Raw genomic sequence first — 21,091 nt, forward strand, 5'->3', positions numbered from 1 at the left:
TTTCCAGAAACTGGACTCAGCTTCAGACCCCTGGAGGAAATCATGTCAACAAAAGGATTAATTTGAAGCTCCTCCATTGTTTCATTCATGCCCACTCTGTGCTTCATGGGGCCGCTGAGGTTTCAGATCGAGCTGGGAAGTCAGATTTCAGGTGAAAAGACAGATTTGTAAAAGCAGCCTGGTTTCTCACATATATGTGGACACTGCACATGAGTCTGAGAGATCAGGTTGCAGCCTGTAAAAGGCTTAGCATCATTACCAAGACAGTATGAAGCACAGATGTGCCGGATGCTCTAAAACTGAGCGATGAAATGACACCGTCCCAAACTGACTGAAATTTGTAAAGGTGTAAATAACTAAAGTTTAGTTTTCTTTCAGTTTCAAAGACAAAAAGGAGGAGTTAACACGTCTCCTGAGTACAGTACCACAGTTTGTTTTTCTGCAGCAGCTAAGCATCTTTTGGTGTCCTTTATCCTTGTAAAAATCCTCTGAGAATTCTGTGAGATCTTTGCATCATCTTGCAGGTACGGCTCTGTTTTCTGTTTTGATAAATTCACAGACCTTTGGTGACAGTTAGGCTGTTAAAGCCCTGGTAGAAACTTCAGCCTGCACCACATGGGGCAAACCAAAGGGGATTTAGGTGCTCCATCATTATCCTGTTGTTGAATCTGTCAAACATTAGGGGTGGGGGAAAAATTCATTCATGTACATATCGTGATTTTTTAATGGGGTGATTTAAAAAAAATAGATTTTTCTACCCGGAATCGATTATATGACATTTGTGTTGTTTTTTTCTTTTAGAGGCTCTATTTTGGCCAAGTGTTTTATTTTTATCTTACAACACTACTTCACAGAGCACTGAGTAGTCAGAGCACTTTACTTATTATTGAAGAACATGTAGGTTAATCTATTGAACAATTCATTACGTTACGTTAAAACTCGCCCACATTTGTGCTGTGTGGACATTTCAATCCATTTTGTAACTGCAAACTTTAAAAAATGCTGTACATCTTAAAGGGGAACTCCAGTATTTTTAAACCTAGACCTTATTTCTGGCATGAAATACGTTCATCTACTCACCGAGAACAGTTTGGCGAAAGGAGGGTATTTAGATAACTCGAGATCCATATAACGGAGGGTCGTCCAGTAGAGTGCCTGTGTAGAAATCCCTCCGTTAGCTCTCCTATAGCTGCAAGTAGCCACATAACAGCAGCTATGAGCTAACAGAGCTATAGCACACGTTCATTCATTCATTCTTCTTAAAGTATTGGTGAAATAAAGACAGATAATGCCTTATTTAGAGGCTGCATCCTCTAAGCCCCGTTCACTCCGTTATATGGATCTCCAGTTATCTAAATATCTTCTGAAGGACGCCGACTTTCACCAAACTGTTCTCGGTGAGTAGATGAACGTATTTCATGCCAGAAATAAGGTCCAGGTTTAAAAATACCGGAGTTCCCCTTTAAGTACCTTTTTTGTCTCAGTTCAAATACAAGTCAGCTGCTGGACTGACTGACACAGACTGATGAGCATTTGTTTATGGGAACAGCATTCATGGTTTATCATCTCTAGAAGTGTATGATTCAACTTGTTTGTTTTTTAAGGAGGAAAAGAAAATTGCAATTACTGATTATATCGAATCACAATTATCAAGAATCGTGACCAAAGCATATCGTCCCACCAAACATTGGTTGAAAAACAGGAATTAAATGTATGAAATGACAAACTATACAGCAGATATTATTACAAAGCCCAAATGTCCACAAAAAACCCTCAAATAACTACATTTAAATAAAGAGATACCAAGAGAAAGATCAAAATCTCCCTCAAAGAGAGCAACATCAGCCATCAGTGCTGTAGCTGAGGGGTTTTTGCATTGAATCTGAACAGGAGTGACAAAGAGAGTGGTGCCCTGAAGCAGTGTTTCCCAACCCTGGTCCTCAAGGCACACCGCCCTGCTTGTTTTCCATGTTTCCCTGCTCCAGCACAGCGGATTCAAATGAATGGGTCGTCCTCAGCCTTCTGCAGAGCTTTAAAACCCTTAAAAACTTTTAAAAGTGTGTGAGACGTAAACAAAAAAAAAGGCTTTGTAACAACAAGGGAAAGTCTGGCTAAAAATGCTGCACAGTAGTTGAGTTTAAATGATTTGTGTGTTTCCTTCATTAGATCAGGGAGAATTTCTGTGAAATGTGTCATTGTTTCAATCAAACTGTCATATAAATTCATTGTGTTTCCAAATTCAGCATTTTTGTATAATTGAGGTATTTGTTGCCTTGGAAAAACCCTGGAATGTGCAGCCCTCTGGCTCGCTGGCCTTTTTGTGGCAGCGCAGGAGTCTGGGGGTGGTGTTGGGGCACCTGTGAAGGTGTGGATGAAGCATCCCTGGTGTGGTTTTCATGGGTTCTCATCACTGCGCTCCAAGTTCTACTGCTTCTTCACATTTTTACCACCGGCAGGTTGATTTGATCATACATCCCTGACTTTTCCCAGACAGTCTGGACCTCAGCATCTGAGATCTGAAGCACCTGGATGACATGTTCTTGGATCAGGCCACAGACCACAGAGAGGGGGGGTGGATGGAGGAGGGAATGAGCCGCCTGCAGAGGGCAGCAGACGACAGGAGGAGAGGCTGAAAAAGGACAAAAAACAAACAGAACAGAGAATAATCTAAATGTCGAGCTTTAACCAGTTCTTACCTGACTAAACACCATCTCATGTCGCTTTTATGTGACACTAACGTGCTGCCATGTAATGACGGTAAAATGTCCTTTAGTGACTTTAAACCTTTTGTTTTGATGTACATTTGAGAAATAAAGTCTCTCAACATAAACTGTTATACAGTCCGGATCCAGCCGTCATTTCTTAACATCCAAGCAGCCAGACTTTCTTATGATCTTTTAAAGTGGTTCTCCAGCTTTCTGAAGTTTTTCTTTGGATATTTTCTGCTTTTCACTCATTTTCCGCCCCTGCAGCTCCGCTCTGCCCACGTTTCCTTGTTCCCTCCCCTGCAGATCTGCAGGCTGATGATGGGTGTAACCAGCAGCTGGTGAACTGACAGGTTCTGTTCTCTGACACGTGATTTGTAGATCAGAGTTCAGACTAGTTTCAGCTATGAGGAAGTGAAACTCACTCAGTCGCTGTTGCTGAGAGGAGAAATGGCGCAGAAAGGAGCTCAGCTGGACCGAGAAACCTTGTCTTGTTCGATCTGTTTGGATCTGCTGAAGGATCCGGTGACTATTCCCTGTGGACACAGCTACTGCAGGAACTGTATTAAAGGCTTCTGGGATGGAGAGGATCAGAAGGGAATCCACAGCTGCCCTCAGTGCAGGAAAACTTTCACACCGAGGCCTGTCCTGGAGAAAAACACCATGTTAGCAGCTTTAGTGGAGCAGCTGAAGAAGACTGGACTCCAAGCTGCTCCTGCTGATCACTGCTATGCTGGAGCTGAAGATGTGGCCTGTGATGTCTGCTCTGGAAGAAAACTGAAAGCCTTTAAGTCCTGTTTAGTCTGTCTGGCCTCTTACTGTGAGAAACACCTTCAGCCTCATTATGATTCACCTCCATTAAAGAAACACAAGCTGGTGGAGCCCTCCAAGAACCTCCAGGAGAACATCTGCTCTCGTCATGATGAGGTGATGAAGATGTTCTGCCGCACTGATCAGAAGTCTATCTGTTATCTCTGCTCTGTGGATGAACATAAAGGCCACGACACAGTGTCAGCTGCAGCAGAAAGGACTGAGAGGCAGAGAGAGCTGGAGGGGAGTCGGCAGCAAATCCAGCAGAGAGTCCAGGACCGAGAGAAAGATGTGAAGCTGCTTCAGCAGGAGGTGGAGGCCATCAATCAGTCTGCTGATAAAACAGTGGAGCACAGTGAGAAGATCTTCACTGAGCTGATCCGTCTCCTCCAGAAAAGAAGCTCTGAGGTGAAGCAGCAGATCAGATCCCAGCAGGAAACTGAAGTGAGTCGAGTCAAAGAGCTTCAGGAGAAGCTGGAGCAGGAGATCACTGAGCTGCAGAGGAAAGATGCTGAGCTGCAGCAGCTCTCACACACAGAGGATCACACCCAGTTTCTACACAACTGCCCCTCAGTGTCAGCACTCAGGGAGTCTACACCCTCATCCAGCATCAAGATCCGTCCTCTGAGGCACTTTGAGGCTGTGACAGCAGCTGTGTCAGAGCTCAGAGAGAAACTGCAGGACATCCTGAGAGAGGAATGGACCAACATCTCCCTGAGAGTCTCTGAGGTGGATGTTTTACTGCCAGAACCTGAACCAAAGAGCAGAGCTGACTTCTTAAAATATTCATGTGAAATCAAACTGGATCCAAACACAGCAAACAGACAGCTGTTACTGTCAGAGGGGAACAGAAAAGTGACATTTATGAAACAACTTCAGTCTTATTCTGATCAGCCAGACAGATTCACTGGATATTCTCAGGTCTTGAGCAGAGAGAGTCTGACTGGACGCTGTTACTGGGAGGTGGAGTGGGGGGGGAAAGGAGTTGGTGTCGCAGTCGCATACAAGAACATCAGCAGAGCAGGAGGTGGGGATGAATGTAGATTTGGTTATAATGACAAATCTTGGGCATTATATTGTGACCCAAACAGTTATATATTTATATACAACAGCATCCAAACCTCCATCTCAGGTCCTGTATCCTCCAGAGTCGGAGTGTATCTGGATCACAGAGCAGGTATTCTGTCCTTCTACAGCGTCTCTGGAGCCATGACTCTGCTCCACAGAGTCCAGACCACATTCACTCAGCCGCTCTATGCTGGGATTATGCCTTATTATTCTGGATCCACAGCAGAGTTGTGTAAAGTGGAATAAAGGTATCCTGTCAGCTCTTTGCTGTGATGTCTCTGCGCTGCTGTTTATTTGCTGCTTTTTCCTGGGTTTGTGCAGCCATGGAGGATATCACTGCTAATGATGAGTTTTATTCACAGAAATGTTTCTCCACATGAAAATCTAAACTTCTCTGAGCTCTAAATGTTAGTTGGATGCTTGTGTTGATGTGTCTGTATGTTGTTGTTTCTCTTCCACTTCATGGAGCCCAACAGAGAGATCAGCAGACCTTCCTTTATCACAGATTCTGTTCACATCTCATCACTTTGTAAATGTAAAATTATTCTGGAGCTACACTGACTTTCATTTGTTTCAGAGATCAAATGTTGTTGCTGTTTTCTAACAGATGAGGAAGTCTGTTCTGAGGTGCTCAGAAACGGTCATTTCCAGGATCAGCAGGAATCAGGAGATCCTTCATCAGCTTTAATGTGAGAACCAGTGAAGATTTTCAGAGCAAATACCACTTTGAAGGAGTGAACAAAGTGTTTTCTTCTGTCTTCATTTCAGTGTTTGTGTGAAATCTGACGGAGAAAATGTCAAACTGATGTGAGGGTATAACTGAGGCAGTTTTCCTGTAACAGCACAAAGTTCAGAGTTCATGTTCAGAGCAGAAAATATTTGACTTTCTTCAATAAAACAGCTTCATCGCAGAGAAATGAGTCCAGTTTTCTTTGAATTTGTCCAACAGAGATTTTTCCTTCCTCCGTCTCTCACTCAGAAAGATTTGATCCACATGCTTCAGATGATTAGTTTTCATTCTGTGAACTCCGTTGTTCTGACATTTCTTCTTCAACAGCTCAGAAACTAGGGGTGCAACGGTACAGGTAACCCACAGTACGGTATACCTCGGTTTTTAGGCCACGGTTTCGGTTCAGTTTCGGTAAGTGTTTTGTGTATAAAGAGAACAATTTTCTTTTCACAGACCTTTGGTGACAGTTAGGCTGTTAAAGCCCTGGTAGAAACTTCAGCCTGCACCACATGGGGCAAACCAAAGGGGATTTATGTGCTCCATCATTATCCTGTTGTTGAATCTGTCAAACATTAGGGGTGGGGAAAAAATTCATTCATGTACACATCGCGATTTTTTATGGGGTGACTTAAAAAAAAATTGATTTTTCTCCCCGGAATCGATTATATGACATTTGTGTTGTTTTTTTCTTTTAGAGGCTCTATTTTGGCCAAGTGTTTTATTTTTATCTTACGACACTACTTCACAGAGCACTGAGTAGTCAGAGCACTTTACTTATTATTGAAGAACATGTAGGTTAATCTATTGAACAATTCATTACGTTACGTTAAAACTCGCCCACATTTGTGCTGTGTGGACATTTCAATCCATTTTGTAACTGCAAACTTTAAAAAATGCTGTACATCTTAAAGGGGAACTCCAGTATTTTTAAACCTAGACCTTATTTTTGGCATGAAATACATTCATCTACTCACCGAGAACAGTTTGGCGAAGAGGGTATTTAGATAACTCGAGATCCATATAACGGAGGGTCGTCCAGTAGAGTGCCTGTGTAGAAATCCCTCCGTTAGCTCTCCTATAGCTGCAAGTAGCCACATAACAGCAGCTATGAGCTAACAGAGCTATAGCACACGTTCATTCATTCATTCTTCTTAAAGTGTTGGTGAAATAAAGACAGATAATGCCTTATTTAGAGGCTGCATCCTCTAAGCCCCGTTCACTCCGTTATATGGATCTCCAGTTATCTAAATATCTTCAGAAGGACGCCGACTTTCACCAAACTGTTCTCGGTGAGCAGATGAACGTCTTTCATGCCAGAAATCAGGTTTAAAAATACCGGAGTTCCCCTTTAAGTACCTTTTTTGTCTCAGTTGAAATACAAGTCAGCTGCTGGACTGACTGACACAGACTGATGAGCATTTGTTTATGGGAACAGCATTCATGGTTTATCATCTCTAGAAGTGTATGATTCAACTTGTTTGTTTTTTAAGGAGGAAAAGAAAATTGCAATTACTGATTATATCGAATCACAATTATCAAGAATCGTGACCAAAGCATATCGTCCCACCAAACATTGGTTGAAAAACAGGAATTAAATGTATGAAATGACAAACTATACAGCAGATATTATTACAAAGCCCAAATGTCCACAAAAAACCCTCAAATAACTACATTTAAATAAAGCGATACCAAGAGAAAGATCAAAATCTCCCTCAAAGAGAGCAACATCAGCCATCAGTGCTGTAGCTGAGGGGTTTTTGCATTGAATCTGAACAGGAGTGACAAAGAGAGTGGTGCCCTGAAGCAGTGTTTCCCAACCCTGGTCCTCAAGGCACACCGCCCTGCTTGTTTTCCATGTTTCCCTGCTCCAGCACAGCGGATTCAAATGAATGGGTCGTCCTCAGCCTTCTGCAGAGCTTTAAAACCCTTAAAAACTTTTAAAAGTGTGTGAGACGTAAACAAAAAAAAAGGCTTTGTAACAACAAGGGAAAGTCTGGCTAAAAATGCTGCACAGTAGTTGAGTTTAAATGATTTGTGTGTTTCCTTCATTAGATCAGGGAGAATTTCTGTGAAATGTGTCATTGTTTCAATCAAACTGTCATATAAATTCATTGTGTTTCCAAATTCAGCATTTTTGTATAATTGAGGTATTTGTTGCCTTGGAAAAACCCTGAAATGTGCAGCCCTCTGGCTCGCTGGCCTTTTTGTGGCAGCGCAAGAGTCTGGGGGTGGTGTTGGGGCACCTGTGAAGGTGTGGATGAAGCATCCCTGGTGTGGTTTTCATGGGTTCTCATCACTGCGCTCCAAGTTCTACTGCTTCTTCACATTTTTACCACCGGCAGGTTGATTTGATCATACATCCCTGACTTTTCCCAGACAGTCTGGACCTCAGCATCTGAGATCTGAAGCACCTGGATGACATGTTCTTGGATCAGGCCACAGACCACAGAGAGGGGGGGTGGATGGAGGAGGGAATGAGCCGCCTGCAGAGGGCAGCAGACGACAGGAGGAGAGGCTGAAAAAGGACAAAAAACAAACAGAACAGAGAATAATCTAAATGTCGAGCTTTAACCAGTTCTTACCCGACTAAACACCATCTCATGTCGCTTTTATGTGACACTAACGTGTCGACATGTAATGACGGTAAAATGTCCTTTAGTGACTTTAAACCTTTTGTTTTGATGTACATTTGAGAAATAAAGTCTCTCAACATAAACTGTTATACAGTCCGGATCCAGCCGTCATTTCTTAACATCCAAGCAGCCAGACTTTCTTATGATCTTTTAAAGTGGTTCTCCAGCTTTCTGAAGTTTTTCTTTGGATATTTTCTGCTTTTCACTCATTTTCCGTCCCTGCAGCTCCGCTCTGCCCACGTTTCCTTGTTCCCTCCCCTGCAGATCTGCAGGCTGATGATGGGTGTAACCAGCACCTGGTGAACTGACAGGTTCTGTTCTCTGACACGTGATTTGTAGATCAGAGTTCAGACTAGTTTCAACTATGAGGAAGTGAAACTCACTGAGTCGCTGTTGCTGAGAGGAGAAATGGCGCAGAAAGGAGCTCAGCTGGACCGAGAAACCTTCTCTTGTTCGATCTGTTTGGATCTGCTGAAGGATCCGGTGACTATTCCCTGTGGACACAGCTACTGCAGGAACTGTATTAAAGGCTTCTGGGATGGAGAGGATCAGAAGGGAATCCACAGCTGCCCTCAGTGCAGGAAAACTTTCACACCGAGGCCTGTCCTGGAGAAAAGCACCATGTTAGCAGATTTAGTGGAGCAGCTGAAGAAGACTGGACTCCAAGCTGCTCCTGCTGATCACTGCTATGCTGGACCTGAAGATGTGGCCTGTGATGTCTGCTCTGGAAGAAAACTGAAAGCCATCAAGTCCTGTTTAATCTGTCTGGCCTCTTTCTGTGAGAAACACCTTCAGCCTCATTATGATTCACCTCCATTCAGGAAACACAAGCTGGTGGAGCCCTCCAAGAACCTCCAGGAGAACATCTGCTCTCTTCACGGTGAGGTGATGCAGATGTTCTGCCGCACTGATCAGAAGTCTATCTGTTATCTCTGCTCTGTGGAGGAACATAAAGGCCACGACACAGTGTCAGCTGCAGCAGAAAGGACTGAGAGGCAGAGAGAGCTGGAGGGGAGTCGGCAGCAAATCCAGCAGAGAGTCCAGCACCGAGAGAAAGATGTGAAGCTGCTTCAGCAGGAGGTGGAGGCCATCAATCAGTCTGCTGATAAAACAGTGGAGCACAGTGAGAAGATCTTCACTGAGCTGATCCGTCTCCTCCAGAAAAGAAGCTCTGAGGTGAAGCAGCAGATCAGATCCCAGCAGCAAACTGAAGTGAGTCGAGTCAAAGAGCTTCAGGAGAAGCTGGAGCAGGAGATCACTGAGCTGCAGAGGAAAGATGCTGAGCTGCAGCAGCTCTCAGACACAGAGGATCACACCCAGTTTCTACAGAACTGCCCCTCAGTGTCAGCACTCAGGGAGTCTACACCCTCATCCAGCATCAAGATCCGTCCTCTGAGGCACTTTGAGGCTGTGACAGCAGCTGTGTCAGAGCTCAGAGAGAAACTGCAGGACATCCTGAGAGAGGAATGGACCAACATCTCCCTGAGAGTCTCTGAGGTGGATGTTTTACTGTCAGAACCAGAACCAAAGAGCAGAGCTGACTTCTTAAAATATTCATGTGAAATCAAACTGGATCCAAACACAGCAAACAGACAGCTGTTACTGTCAGAGGGGAACAGAAAAGTGACTTTAATGACGGAACTTCAGTCTTATTCTGATCATCCAGACAGATTCACTGAAAGGTTTCAGGTCCTGAGCAGAGAGAGTCTGACTGGACGTTGTTACTGGGAGGTGGAGAGGGGGGGGAAAGGAGTTGGTGTCGCAGTCGCATACAAGAACATCAGCAGAGCAGGAAGAGGGGATGAATGTGTATTTGGATTAAATGACAAATCTTGGGCATTATATTGTGACCCAAACAGTTATACATTTAGGTACAACAACATCCAAACCTCCATCTCTGTTCCTGAGTCCTCCAGAGTCGGAGTGTACCTGGATCACAGAGCAGGTATTCTGTCCTTCTACAGCGTCTCTGGAACCATGACTCTGCTCCACAGAGTCCAGACCACATTCACTCAGCCGCTCTATGCTGGGATTGGGTTTCATTATTATTCTTATGGAGACACAGTAGAGCTGTGTAAAGTGGAATAAAGGTATCCTGTCAGCTCTTTGCTGTGATGTCTCTGCACTGCTGTTTATTTGCTGCTTTTTCCTGGGTTTGTGCAGCCATGGAGGATATCACTGCTAATGATGAGTTTTATTCACAGAAATGTTTCTCCACATGAAAATCTAAACTTCTCTGAGCTCTAAATGTTAGTTGGATGCTTGTGTTGATGTGTCTGTATGTTGTTGTTTCTCTTCCACTTCATGGAGCCCAACAGAGAGATCAGCAGACCTTCCTTTATCACAGATTCTGCTCACATCTCATCACTCTGTAAATGTAAAATTATTCTGGAGCTACACTGACTTTCATTTGTTTCAGAGATCAAATGTTGTTGCTGTTTTCTAACAGATGAGGAAGTCTGTTCTGAGGTGCTCAGAAACGGTCATTTCCAGGATCAGCAGGAATCAGGAGATCCTTCATCAGCTTTAATGTGAGAACCAGTGAAGATTTTCACAGCAAATACCACTTTGAAGGAGTGAACAAAGTGTTTTCTTCTGTCTTCATTTCAGTGTTTGTGTGAAATCTGACGGAGAAAATGTCAAACTGATGTGAGGGTATAACTGAGGCAGTTTTCCTGTAACAGCACACAGTTCAGAGTTCATGTTCAGAGCAGAAAATATTTGACTTTCTTCAATAAAACAGCTTCATCACAGAGAAATGAGTCCAGTTTTCTTTGAATTTGTCCAACAGAGATTTTTCCTTCCTCCGTCTCTCACTCAGAAAGATTTGCTTCAGATGATTAGTTTTTATTCTGTGAGCTCCGCTGTTCTGACATTTCTTCTTCAACAGCTCAGAAACTAGGGGTGCAACGGTACAGGTAACCCACAGTACGGTATACCTCGGTTTTTAGGCCACGGTTTCGGTTCAGTTTCGGTAAGTGTTTTGTGTATAAAGAGAACAATTTTCTTTTCACAGACCTTTGGTGACAGTTAGGCTGTTAAAGCCCTGGTAGAAACTTCAGCCTGCACCACATGGGGCAAACCAAAGGGGATTTATGTGCTCCATCATTATCCTGTTGTTGAATCTGTCAAACATTAGGGGTGGGGAAAAAATTCATTCATGTACACATCGCGATTTTTTATGGGGTGACTTAAAAAAAAATTGATTTTTCTCCCCGGAATCGATTATATGACATTTGTGTTGTTTTTTTCTTTTAGAGGCTCTATTTTGGCCAAGTGTTTTATTTTTATCTTACGACACTACTTCACAGAGCACTGAGTAGTCAGAGCACTTTACTTATTATTGAAGAACATGTAGGTTAATCTATTGAACAATTCATTACGTTACGTTAAAACTCGCCCACATTTGTGCTGTGTGGACATTTCAATCCATTTTGTAACTGCAAACTTTAAAAAATGCTGTACATCTTAAAGGGGAACTCCAGTATTTTTAAACCTAGACCTTATTTTTGGCATGAAATACATTCATCTACTCACCGAGAACAGTTTGGCGAAAGGAGGGTATTTAGATAACTCGAGATCCATATAACGGAGGGTCGTCCAGTAGAGTGCCTGTGTAGAAATCCCTCCGTTAGCTCTCCTATAGCTGCAAGTAGCCACATAACAGCAGCTATGAGCTAACAGAGCTATAGCACACGTTCATTCATTCATTCTTCTTAAAGTGTTGGTGAAATAAAGACAGATAATGCCTTATTTAGAGGCTGCATCCTCTAAGCCCCGTTCACTCCGTTATATGGATCTCCAGTTATCTAAATATCTTCAGAAGGACGCCGACTTTCACCAAACTGTTCTCGGTGAGCAGATGAACGTCTTTCATGCCAGAAATAAGGTTTAAAAATACCGGAGTTCCCCTTTAAGTACCTTTTTTGTCTCAGTTGAAATACAAGTCAGCTGCTGGACTGACTGACACAGACTGATGAGCATTTGTTTATGGGAACAGCATTCATGGTTTATCATCTCTAGAAGTGTATGATTCAACTTGTTTGTTTTTTAAGGTGGAAAAGAAAATTGCAATTACTGATTATATCGAATCACAATTATCAAGAATCGTGACCAAAGCATATCGTCCCACCAAACATTGGTTGAAAAACAGGAATTAAATGTATGAAATGACAAACTATACAGCAGATATTATTACAAAGCCCAAATGTCCACAAAAAACCCTCAAATAACTACATTTAAATAAAGCGATACCAAGAGAAAGATCAAAATCTCCCTCAAAGAGAGCAACATCAGCCATCAGTGCTGTAGCTGAGGGGTTTTTGCATTGAATCTGAACAGGAGTGACAAAGAGAGTGGTGCCCTGAAGCAGTGTTTCCCAACCCTGGTCCTCAAGGCACCCCGCCCTGCTTGTTTTCCATGTTTCCCTGCTCCAGCACAGCGGATTCAAATGAATGGGTCGTCCTCAGCCTTCTGCAGAGCTTTAAAACCCTTAAAAACTTTTAAAAGTGTGTGAGACGTAAACAAAAAAAAAAGGCTTTGTAACAACAAGGGAAAGTCTGGCTAAAAATGCTGCACAGTAGTTGAGTTTAAATGATTTGTGTGTTTCCTTCATTAGATCGGGGAGAATTTCTGTGAAATGTGTCATTGTTTCAATCAAACTGTCATATAAATTCATTGTGTTTCCAAATTCAGCATTTTTGTATAATTGAGGTATTTGTTGCCTTGGAAAAACCCTGAAATGTGCAGCCCTCTGGCTCGCTGGCCTTTTTGTGGCAGCGCAGGAGTCTGGGGGTGGTGTTGGGGCACCTGTGAAGGTGTGGATGAAGCATCCCTGGTGTGGTTTTCATGGGTTCTCATCACTGCGCTCCAAGTTCTACTGCTTCTTCACATTTTTACCACCGGCAGGTTGATTTGATCATACATCCCTGACTTTTCCCAGACAGTCTGGACCTCAGCATCTGAGATCTGAAGCACCTGGATGACATGTTCTTGGATCAGGCCACAGACCACAGAGAGGGGGGGTGGATGGAGGAGGGAATGAGCCGCCTGCAGAGGGCAGCAGACGACAGGAGGAGAGGCTGAAAAAGGACAAAAAACAAACAGAACAGAGAATAATCTAAATGTCGAGCTTTAACCAGTTCTTACCTGACTAAACACCATCACATGTCGCTTTTATGTGACACTAACGTGCTGCCATGTAATGACGGTAAAATGTCCTTTAGTGACTTTAAACCTTTTGTTTTGATGTACATTTGAGAAATAAAGTCTCTCAACATAAACTGTTATACAGTCCGGATCCAGCCGTCATTTCTTAACATCCAAGCAGCCAGACTTTCTTATGATATTTTAAAGTGGTTCTCCAGCTTTCTGAAGTTTTTCTTTGGATATTTTCTGCTTTTCACTCATTTTCCGTCCCTGCAGCTCCGCTCTGCCCACGTTTCCTTGTTCCCTCCCCTGCAGATCTGCAGGCTGATGATGGGTGTAACCAGCAGCTGGTGAACTGACAGGTTCTGTTCTCTGACACGTGATTTGTAGATCAGAGTTCAGACTAGTTTCAGCTATGAGGAAGTGAAACTCACTGAGTCGCTGTTGCTGAGAGGAGAAATGGCGCAGAAAGGAGCTCAGCTGGACCGAGAAACCTTCTCTTGTTCGATCTGTCTGGATCTGCTGAAGGATCCGGTGACTATTCCCTGTGGACACAGCTACTGCAGGAACTGTATTAAAGGCTTCTGGGATGGAGAGGATCAGAAGGGAATCCACAGCTGCCCTCAGTGCAGGCAGACATTCACACCGAGGCCTGTCCTGGGGAAAAGCACCATGTTAGCAGCTTTAGTGGAGCAGCTGAAGAAGACTGGACTCCAAGCTGCTCCTGCTGATCACTGCTATGCTGGAGCTGAAGATGTGGCCTGTGATTTCTGCTCTGGAAGAAAACTGAAAGCCATCAAGTCCTGTTTAGTCTGTCTGGCCTCTTACTGTGAGAATCACCTTCAGCCTCATTATGATTCACCTCCATTCAGGAAACACAAGCTGGTGGAGCCCTCCAAGAACCTCCAGGAGAACATCTGCTCTCTTCACGATGAGGTGATGAAGATGTTCTGCCGCACTGATCAGAAGTCTATCTGTTATCTCTGCTCTGTGGAGGAACATAAAGGCCACGACACAGTGTCAGCTGCAGCAGAAAGGACTGAGAGGCAGAGAGAGCTGGAGGGGAGTCGACAACAAATCCAGCAGAGAGTCCAGGACCGAGAGAAAGATGTGAAGCTGCTTCAGCAGGAGGTGGAGGCCATCAATCAGTCTGCTGATAAAACAGTGCAGCACAGTGAGAAGATCTTCACTGAGCTGATCCGTCTCATCCAGAAAAGAAGCTCTGAGGTGAAGCAGCAGATCAGATCCCAGCAGGAAACTGAAGTGAGTCGAGTCAAAGAGCTTCAGGAGAAGCTGGAGCAGGAGATCACTGAGCTGCAGAGGAAAGATGCTGAGCTGCAGCAGCTCTCAGACACAGAGGATCACACCCAGTTTCTACAGAACTGCCCCTCAGTGTCAGCACTCAGGGAGTCTACACCCTCATCCAGCATCAAGATCCGTCCTCTGAGGCACTTTGAGGCTGTGACAGCAGCTGTGTCAGAGCTCAGAGAGAAACTGCAGGACATCCTGAGAGAGGAATGGACCAACATCTCACTGAGAGGCGCTGAAGTGGATGTTTTACTGCAGGAACCAGAACCAGAGAGCAGAGCTGACTTCTTAAAATATTCATGTGAAATCAAACTGGATCCAAACACAGCAAACAGAAAGCTGTTACTGTCAGAGGGCAACAGAAAAGTGACATTTATGAAACAACCTCAGTCTTATTCTGATCATCCAGACAGATTCACTGGATATTGGTTTCAGGTCCTGAGCAGAGAGAGTCTGACTGGACGTTGTTACTGGGAGGTGGAGATGGGGGGGGAAGGAGTTGGTGTCGCAGTCGCATACAAGAACATCAGCAGAGCAGGAAGAGGGGATGAATGTGTATTTGGATTAAATGACAAATCTTGGTCATTATATTGTGACCCAAACAATTATACATTTATGTACAACAGCATCCAAACCTCCATCTCAGGTCCTCGGTCCTCCAGAGTCGGAGTGTATCTGGATCACAGAGCAGGTATTCTGTCCTTCTACAGCGTCTCTGGAACCATGACTCTGCTCCACAGAGACCAGACCAGATTCACTCAGCCGCTCTATGCTGGGATTATGCCTTATTATTCTGGATCCACAGCAGAGTTGTGTAAAGTGGAATAAAGGTATCCTGTCAGCTCTTTGCTGTGATGTCTCTGCGCTGCTGTTTATTTGCTGCTTTTTCCTGTGTTCGTGCAGCCATGGAGGATATCACTGCTAATGATGAGTTTTATTCACAGAAATGTTTCTCCACATGAAAATCTAAACTTCTCTGAGCTCTAAATATTAGTTGGATGCTTGTGTTGATGTGTCTGTATGTTGTTGTTTCTCTTCCACTTCATGGAGCCCAACAGAGAGATCAGCAGACCTTCCTTTATCACAGATTCTGCTCACATCTCATCACTCTGTAAATGTAAAATTATTCTGGAGCTACACTGACTTTGATTAGTTTCAGAGATCAAATGTTGTTGCTGTTTTCTAACAGATGAGGAAGTCTGTTCTGAGGTGCTCAGAAACGGTCATTTCCAGGATCAGCAGGAATCAGGAGATCCTTCATCAGCTTTAATGTGAGAACCAGTGAAGATTTTCACAGCAAATACCACTTTGAAGGAGTGAACAAAGTGTTTTCTGTTGTCTTCATTTCAGTGTTTGTGTGAAATCTGACGGAGAAAATGTCAAACTGATGTGAGGGTATAACTGAGGCAGTTTTCCTGTAACAGCACAAAGTTCAGAGTTCATGTTCAGAGCAGAAAATATTTGACTTTCTTCAATAAAACAGCTTCATCGCAGAGAAATGAGTCCAGTTTTCTTTGAATTTGTCCAACAGAGATTTTTCCTTCCTCCGTCTCTCACTCAGAAAGATTTGATCCACATGCTTCAGATGATTAGTTTTTATTCTGTGAGCTCCGTTGTTCTGACATTTCTTCTTCAACAGCTCAGAAACTAGGGGTGCAACGGTACAGGTAACCCATAGTACGGTATACCTCGGTTTTTAGGCCACGGTTTCGGTTCAGTTTTGGTAAGTGTTTTGTGCATAAAGAGAACAATTTTCTTTTCACAGACCTTTGGTGACAGTTAGGCTGTTAAAGCCCTGGTATAAACTTCAGCCTGCACCACATGGGGCAAACCAAAGGGGATTTAGGTGCTCCATCATTATCCTGTTGTTGAATCTGTCAAACATTAGGGGTGAGGAAAAAATTCATTCATGTACATATCGCGATTTTTTATGGGGTGACTTAAAAAAAAATTGATTTTTCTCCCCGGAATCGATTATATGACATTTGTGTTGTTTTTTTCTTTTAGAGGCTCTATTTTGGCCAAGTGTTTTATTTTTATCTTACGACACTACTTCACAGAGCACTGAGTAGTCAGAGCACTTTACTTATTATTGAAGAACATGTAGGTTAATCTATTGAACAATTCATTACGTTACGTTAAAACTCGCCCACATTTGTGCTGTGTGGACATTTCAATCCATTTTGTAACTGCAAACTTTAAAAAATGCTGTACATCTTAAAGGGGAACTCCAGTATTTTTAAACCTAGACCTTATTTTTGGCATGAAATACATTCATCTACTCACCGAGAACAGTTTGGCGAAGAGGGTATTTAGATAACTTGAGATCCATATAACGGAGGGTCGTCCAGTAGAGTGCCTGTGTAGAAATCCCTCCGTTAGCTCTCCTATAGCTGCAAGTAGCCACATAACAGCAGCTATGAGCTAACAGAGCTATAGCACACGTTCATTCATTCATTCTTCTTAAAGTGTTGGTGAAATAAAGACAGATAATGCCTTATTTAGAGGCTGCATCCTCTAAGCCCCGTTCACTCCGTTATATGGATCTCCAGTTATCTAAATATCTTCAGAAGGACGCCGACTTTCACCAAACTGTTCTCGGTGAGCAGATGAACGTCTTTCATGCCAGAAATAAGGTTTAAAAATACCGGAGTTCCCCTTTAAGTACCTTTTTTGTCTCAGTTGAAATACAAGTCAGCTGCTGGACTGACTGACACAGACTGATGAGCATTTGTTTATGGGAACAGCATTCATGGTTTATCATCTCTAGAAGTGTATGATTCAACTTGTTTGTTTTTTAAGGAGGAAAAGAAAATTGCAATTACTGATTATATCGAATCACAATTATCAAGAATCGTGACCAAAGCATATCGTCCCACCAAACATTGGTTGAAAAACAGGAATTAAATGTATGAAATGAGAAACTATACAGCAGATATTATTACAAAGCCCAAATGTCCACAAAAAACCCTCAAATAACTACATTTAAATAAAGAAATACCAAGAGAAAGATCAAAATCTCCCTCAAAGAGAGCAACATCAGCCATCAGTGCTGTAGCTGAGGGGTTTTTGCATTGAATCTGAACAGGAGTGACAAAGAGAGTGGTGCCCTGAAGCAGTGTTTCCCAACCCTGGTCCTCAAGGCACACCGCCCTGCTTGTTTTCCATGTTTCCCTGCTCCAGCACAGCGGATTCAAATGAATGGGTCGTCCTCAGCCTTCTGCAGAGCTTTAAAACCCTTAAAAACTTTTAAAAGTGTGTGAGACGTAAACAAAAAAAAAAGGCTTTGTAACAACAAGGGAAAGTCTGGCTAAAAATGCTGCACAGTAGTTGAGTTTAAATGATTTGTGTGTTTCCTTCATTAGATCAGGGAGAATTTCTGTGAAATGTGTCATTGTTTCAATCAAACTGTCATATAAATTCACTGTGTTTCCAAATTCAGCATTTTTACATAATTGAGGTATTTGTTGCCTTGGAAAAACCCTGAAATGTGCAGCCCTCTGGCTCGCTGGCCTTTTTGTGGCAGCGCAGGAGTCTGAGGGTGGTGTTGGGGCACCTGTGAAGGTGTGGATGAAGCATCCCTGGTGTGGTTTTCATGGGTTCTCATCACTGCGCTCCAAGTTCTCCTGCTTCTTCACATTTTTACCACCGGCAGGTTGATTTGATCATACATCCCTGACTTTTCCCAGACAGTCTGGACCTCAGCATCTGAGATCTGAAGCACCTGGATGACATGTTCTTGGATCAGGCCACAGACCACAGAGAGGGGGTGGGGGGGTGGATGGAGGAGGGAATGAGCCGCCTGCAGAGGGCAGCAGACGACAGGAGGAGAGGCTGAAAAAGGACAAAAAACAAACAGAACAGAGAATAATCTAAATGTCGAGCTTTAACCAGTTCTTACCTGACTAAACACCATCTCATGTCGCTTTTATGTGACACTAACGTGTCGACATGTAATGACGGTAAAATGTCCTTTAGTGACTTTAAACCTTTTGTTTTGATGTACATTTGAGAAATAAAGTCTCTCATCATAAACTGTTATACAGTCCGGATCCAGCCGTCATTTCTTAACATCCAAGCAGCCAGACTTTCTTATGATCTTTTAAAGTGGTTCTCCAGCTTTCTGAAGTTTTTCTTTGGATATTTTCTGCTTTTCACTCATTTTCCGCCCCTGCAGCTCCGCTCTGCCCACGTTTCCTTGTTCCCTCCCCTGCAGATCTGCAGGCTGATGATGGGTGTAACCAGCAGCTGGTGAACTGACAGGTTCTGTTCTCTGACACGTGATTTGTAGATCAGAGTTCAGACTAGTTTCAGCTATGAGGAAGTGAAACTCACTGAGTCGCTGTTGCTGAGAGGAGAAATGGCGCAGAAAGGAGCTCAGCTGGACCGAGAAACCTTGTCTTGTTCGATCTGTTTGGATCTGCTGAAGGATCCGGTGACTATTCCCTGTGGACACAGCTACTGCAGGAACTGTATTAAAGGCTTCTGGGATGGAGAGGATCAGAAGGGAATCCACAGCTGCCCTCAGTGCAGGAAAACTTTCACACCGAGGCCTGTCCTGGGGAAAAGCACCATGTTAGCAGCTTTAGTGGAGCAGCTGAAGAAGACTGGACTCCAAGCTGCTCCTGCTGATCACTGCTATGCTGGAGCTGAAGATGTGGCCTGTGATGTCTGCTCTGGAAGAAAACTGAAAGCCTTTAAGTCCTGTTTAACCTGCCCAGCCTCTTACTGTGAGAAACACCTTCAGCCTCATTATGATGTGGCTCCATTAAAGAAACACAAGCTGGTGGAGCCCTCCAAGAACCTCCAGGAGAACATCTGCTCTCTTCACGATGAGTTGATGAAGATGTTCTGCCGCACTGATCAGAAGTCTATCTGTTATCTCTGCTCTGTGGAGGAACATAAAGGCCACGACACAGTGTCAGCTGCAGCAGAAAGGACTGAGAGGCAGAGAGAGCTGGAGGGGAGTCGGCAGCAAATCCAGCAGAGAGTCCAGGACCGAGAGAAAGATGTGAAGCTGCTTCAGCAGGAGGTGGAGGCCATCAATCAGTCTGCTGATAAAACAGTGGAGCACAGTGAGAAGACCTTCACTGAGCTGATCCGTCTCATCCAGAAAAGAAGCTCTGAGGTGAAGCAGCAGATCAGATCCCAGCAGGAAACTGAAGTGAGTCGAGTCAAAGAGCTTCAGGAGAAGCTGGAGCAGGAGATCACTGAGCTGCAGAGGAAAGATGCTGAGCTGCAGCAGCTCTCAGACACAGAGGATCACACCCAGTTTCTACAGAACTGCCCCTCAGTGTCAGCACTCAGGGAGTCTACACCCTCATCCAGCATCAAGATCCGTCCTCTGAGGCACTTTGAGGCTGTGACAGCAGCTGTGTCAGAGCTCAGAGAGAAACTGCAGGACATCCTGAGAGAGGAATGGACCAACATCTCACTGAGAGTCTCTGAGGTGGATGTTTTACTGCCAGAACCAGAACCAGAGAGCAGAGCTGACTTCTTAAAATATTCATGTGAAATCAAACTGGATCCAAACACAGCAAACAGAAAGCTGTTACTGTCAGAGGGGAACAGAAAAGTGACAAGAATACAACAACTTCAGTCTTATTCTGATCATCCAGACAGATTCACTGGATATTGGTTTCAGGTCCTGAGCAGAGAGAGTCTGACTGGACGTTGTTACTGGGAGGTGGAGAGGGGGGGGGAAGGAGTTGGTGTCGCAGTCGCATACAAGAACATCAGCAGAGCAGGAAGAGGGGATGAATGTGTATTTGGATTAAATGACAAATCTTGGGCATTATATTGTGACCCAAACAGTTATATATTTATGTACAACAGCATCCAAACCTCCATCTCAGGTCCTGCATCCTCCAGAGTCGGAGTGTACCTGGATCACAGAGCAGGTATTCTGTCCTTCTACAGCGTCTCTGGAACCATGACTCTGCTCCACAGAGTCCAGACCACATTCACTCAGCCGCTCTATGCTGGGATTAGGCCTTATTATTCTGGAGACACAGTAGAGTTGTGTAAAGTGGAATAAAGGTATTTAGTCAGCTTGTTGCTGTTTATTTGCTGCTTTTTCCTGTGTTTGTGCAGCCATGGAGGATATCACTGCTAATGATGAGTTTTATTCACAGAAATGTTTCTCCACATGAAAATCTAAACTTCTCTGAGCTCTAAATGTTAGTTGGATGCTTGTGTTGATGTGTCTGTATGTTGTTGTTTCTCTTCCACTTCATGGAGCCCAACAGAGGAATCAGCAGACCTTCCTTTATCACAGATTCTGTTCACATCTCATCACTTTGTAAATGTAAAATTATTCTGGAGCTACACTGACTTTTATTTGTTTCAGAGATCAAATGTTGTTGCTGTTTTCTAACAGATGAGGAAGACTGTTCTGAGGTGCTCAGAAACGGTCATTTCCAGGATCAGCAGGAATCAGGAGATCCTTCATCAGCTTTAATGTGAGAACCAGTGAAGATTTTCACAGCAAATACCACTTTGAAGGAGTGAACAAAGTGTTTTCTTCTGTCTTCATTTCAGTGTTTGTGTGAAATCTGACGGAGAAAATGTCAAACTGATGTGAGGGTATAACTGAGGCAGTTTTCCTGTAACAGCACAAAGTTCAGAGTTCATGTTCAGAGCAGAAAATATTTGACTTTCTTCAATAAAACAGCTTCATCACAGAGAAA

At 43.6% G+C, this 21,091-nt stretch overlaps 2 protein-coding genes across 2 annotated transcripts; both read left to right on the plus strand.

Moving 5' to 3' along the window:
- The first annotated feature begins 3,064 nt into the window (after positions 1-3,064).
- On the plus strand, positions 3,065-16,035 carry LOC140278886 (uncharacterized). Its single transcript, XM_072373974.1, has 3 exons — positions 3,065-4,820; positions 8,286-10,062; positions 15,245-16,035. The coding sequence occupies exons 1-2, from the start codon at positions 3,156-3,158 to the stop codon at positions 10,032-10,034; spliced, it is 3,414 nt and encodes a 1,137-aa protein (XP_072230075.1). The 5' UTR covers positions 3,065-3,155; the 3' UTR covers positions 10,035-10,062; positions 15,245-16,035.
- LOC140278887 (uncharacterized) lies at positions 13,485-21,091 on the plus strand. Its single transcript, XM_072373975.1, has 2 exons — positions 13,485-15,221; positions 18,694-21,091. The coding sequence occupies exons 1-2, from the start codon at positions 13,554-13,556 to the stop codon at positions 20,437-20,439; spliced, it is 3,414 nt and encodes a 1,137-aa protein (XP_072230076.1). The 5' UTR covers positions 13,485-13,553; the 3' UTR covers positions 20,440-21,091.

Source organism: Leuresthes tenuis, unplaced genomic scaffold (genome assembly GCF_036924035.1).
Source record: "Leuresthes tenuis unplaced genomic scaffold, fLeuTen1.0.hap1 SCAF_20, whole genome shotgun sequence".
Taxonomy (NCBI): Eukaryota; Metazoa; Chordata; class Actinopteri; order Atheriniformes; family Atherinopsidae; genus Leuresthes; species Leuresthes tenuis.

What these genes read in the sequence shown, in the direction of transcription:
- LOC140278887 (XM_072373975.1), top strand. Translation starts at nt 13,554, where the DNA reads ATGGCGCAGAAAGGAGCTCAGCTGGACCGAGAAACCTTCTCTTGTTCG. An exon ending in CCACAGCAGAGTTGTGTAAA is followed by an intron (nt 15,222 to 18,693) that starts GTGGAATAAAGG and finishes CGTGATTTGTAG; the next exon opens with ATCAGAGTTCAGACTAGTTT.
- LOC140278886 (XM_072373974.1), top strand. Translation starts at nt 3,156, where the DNA reads ATGGCGCAGAAAGGAGCTCAGCTGGACCGAGAAACCTTGTCTTGTTCG. An exon ending in CCACAGCAGAGTTGTGTAAA is followed by an intron (nt 4,821 to 8,285) that starts GTGGAATAAAGG and finishes CGTGATTTGTAG; the next exon opens with ATCAGAGTTCAGACTAGTTT.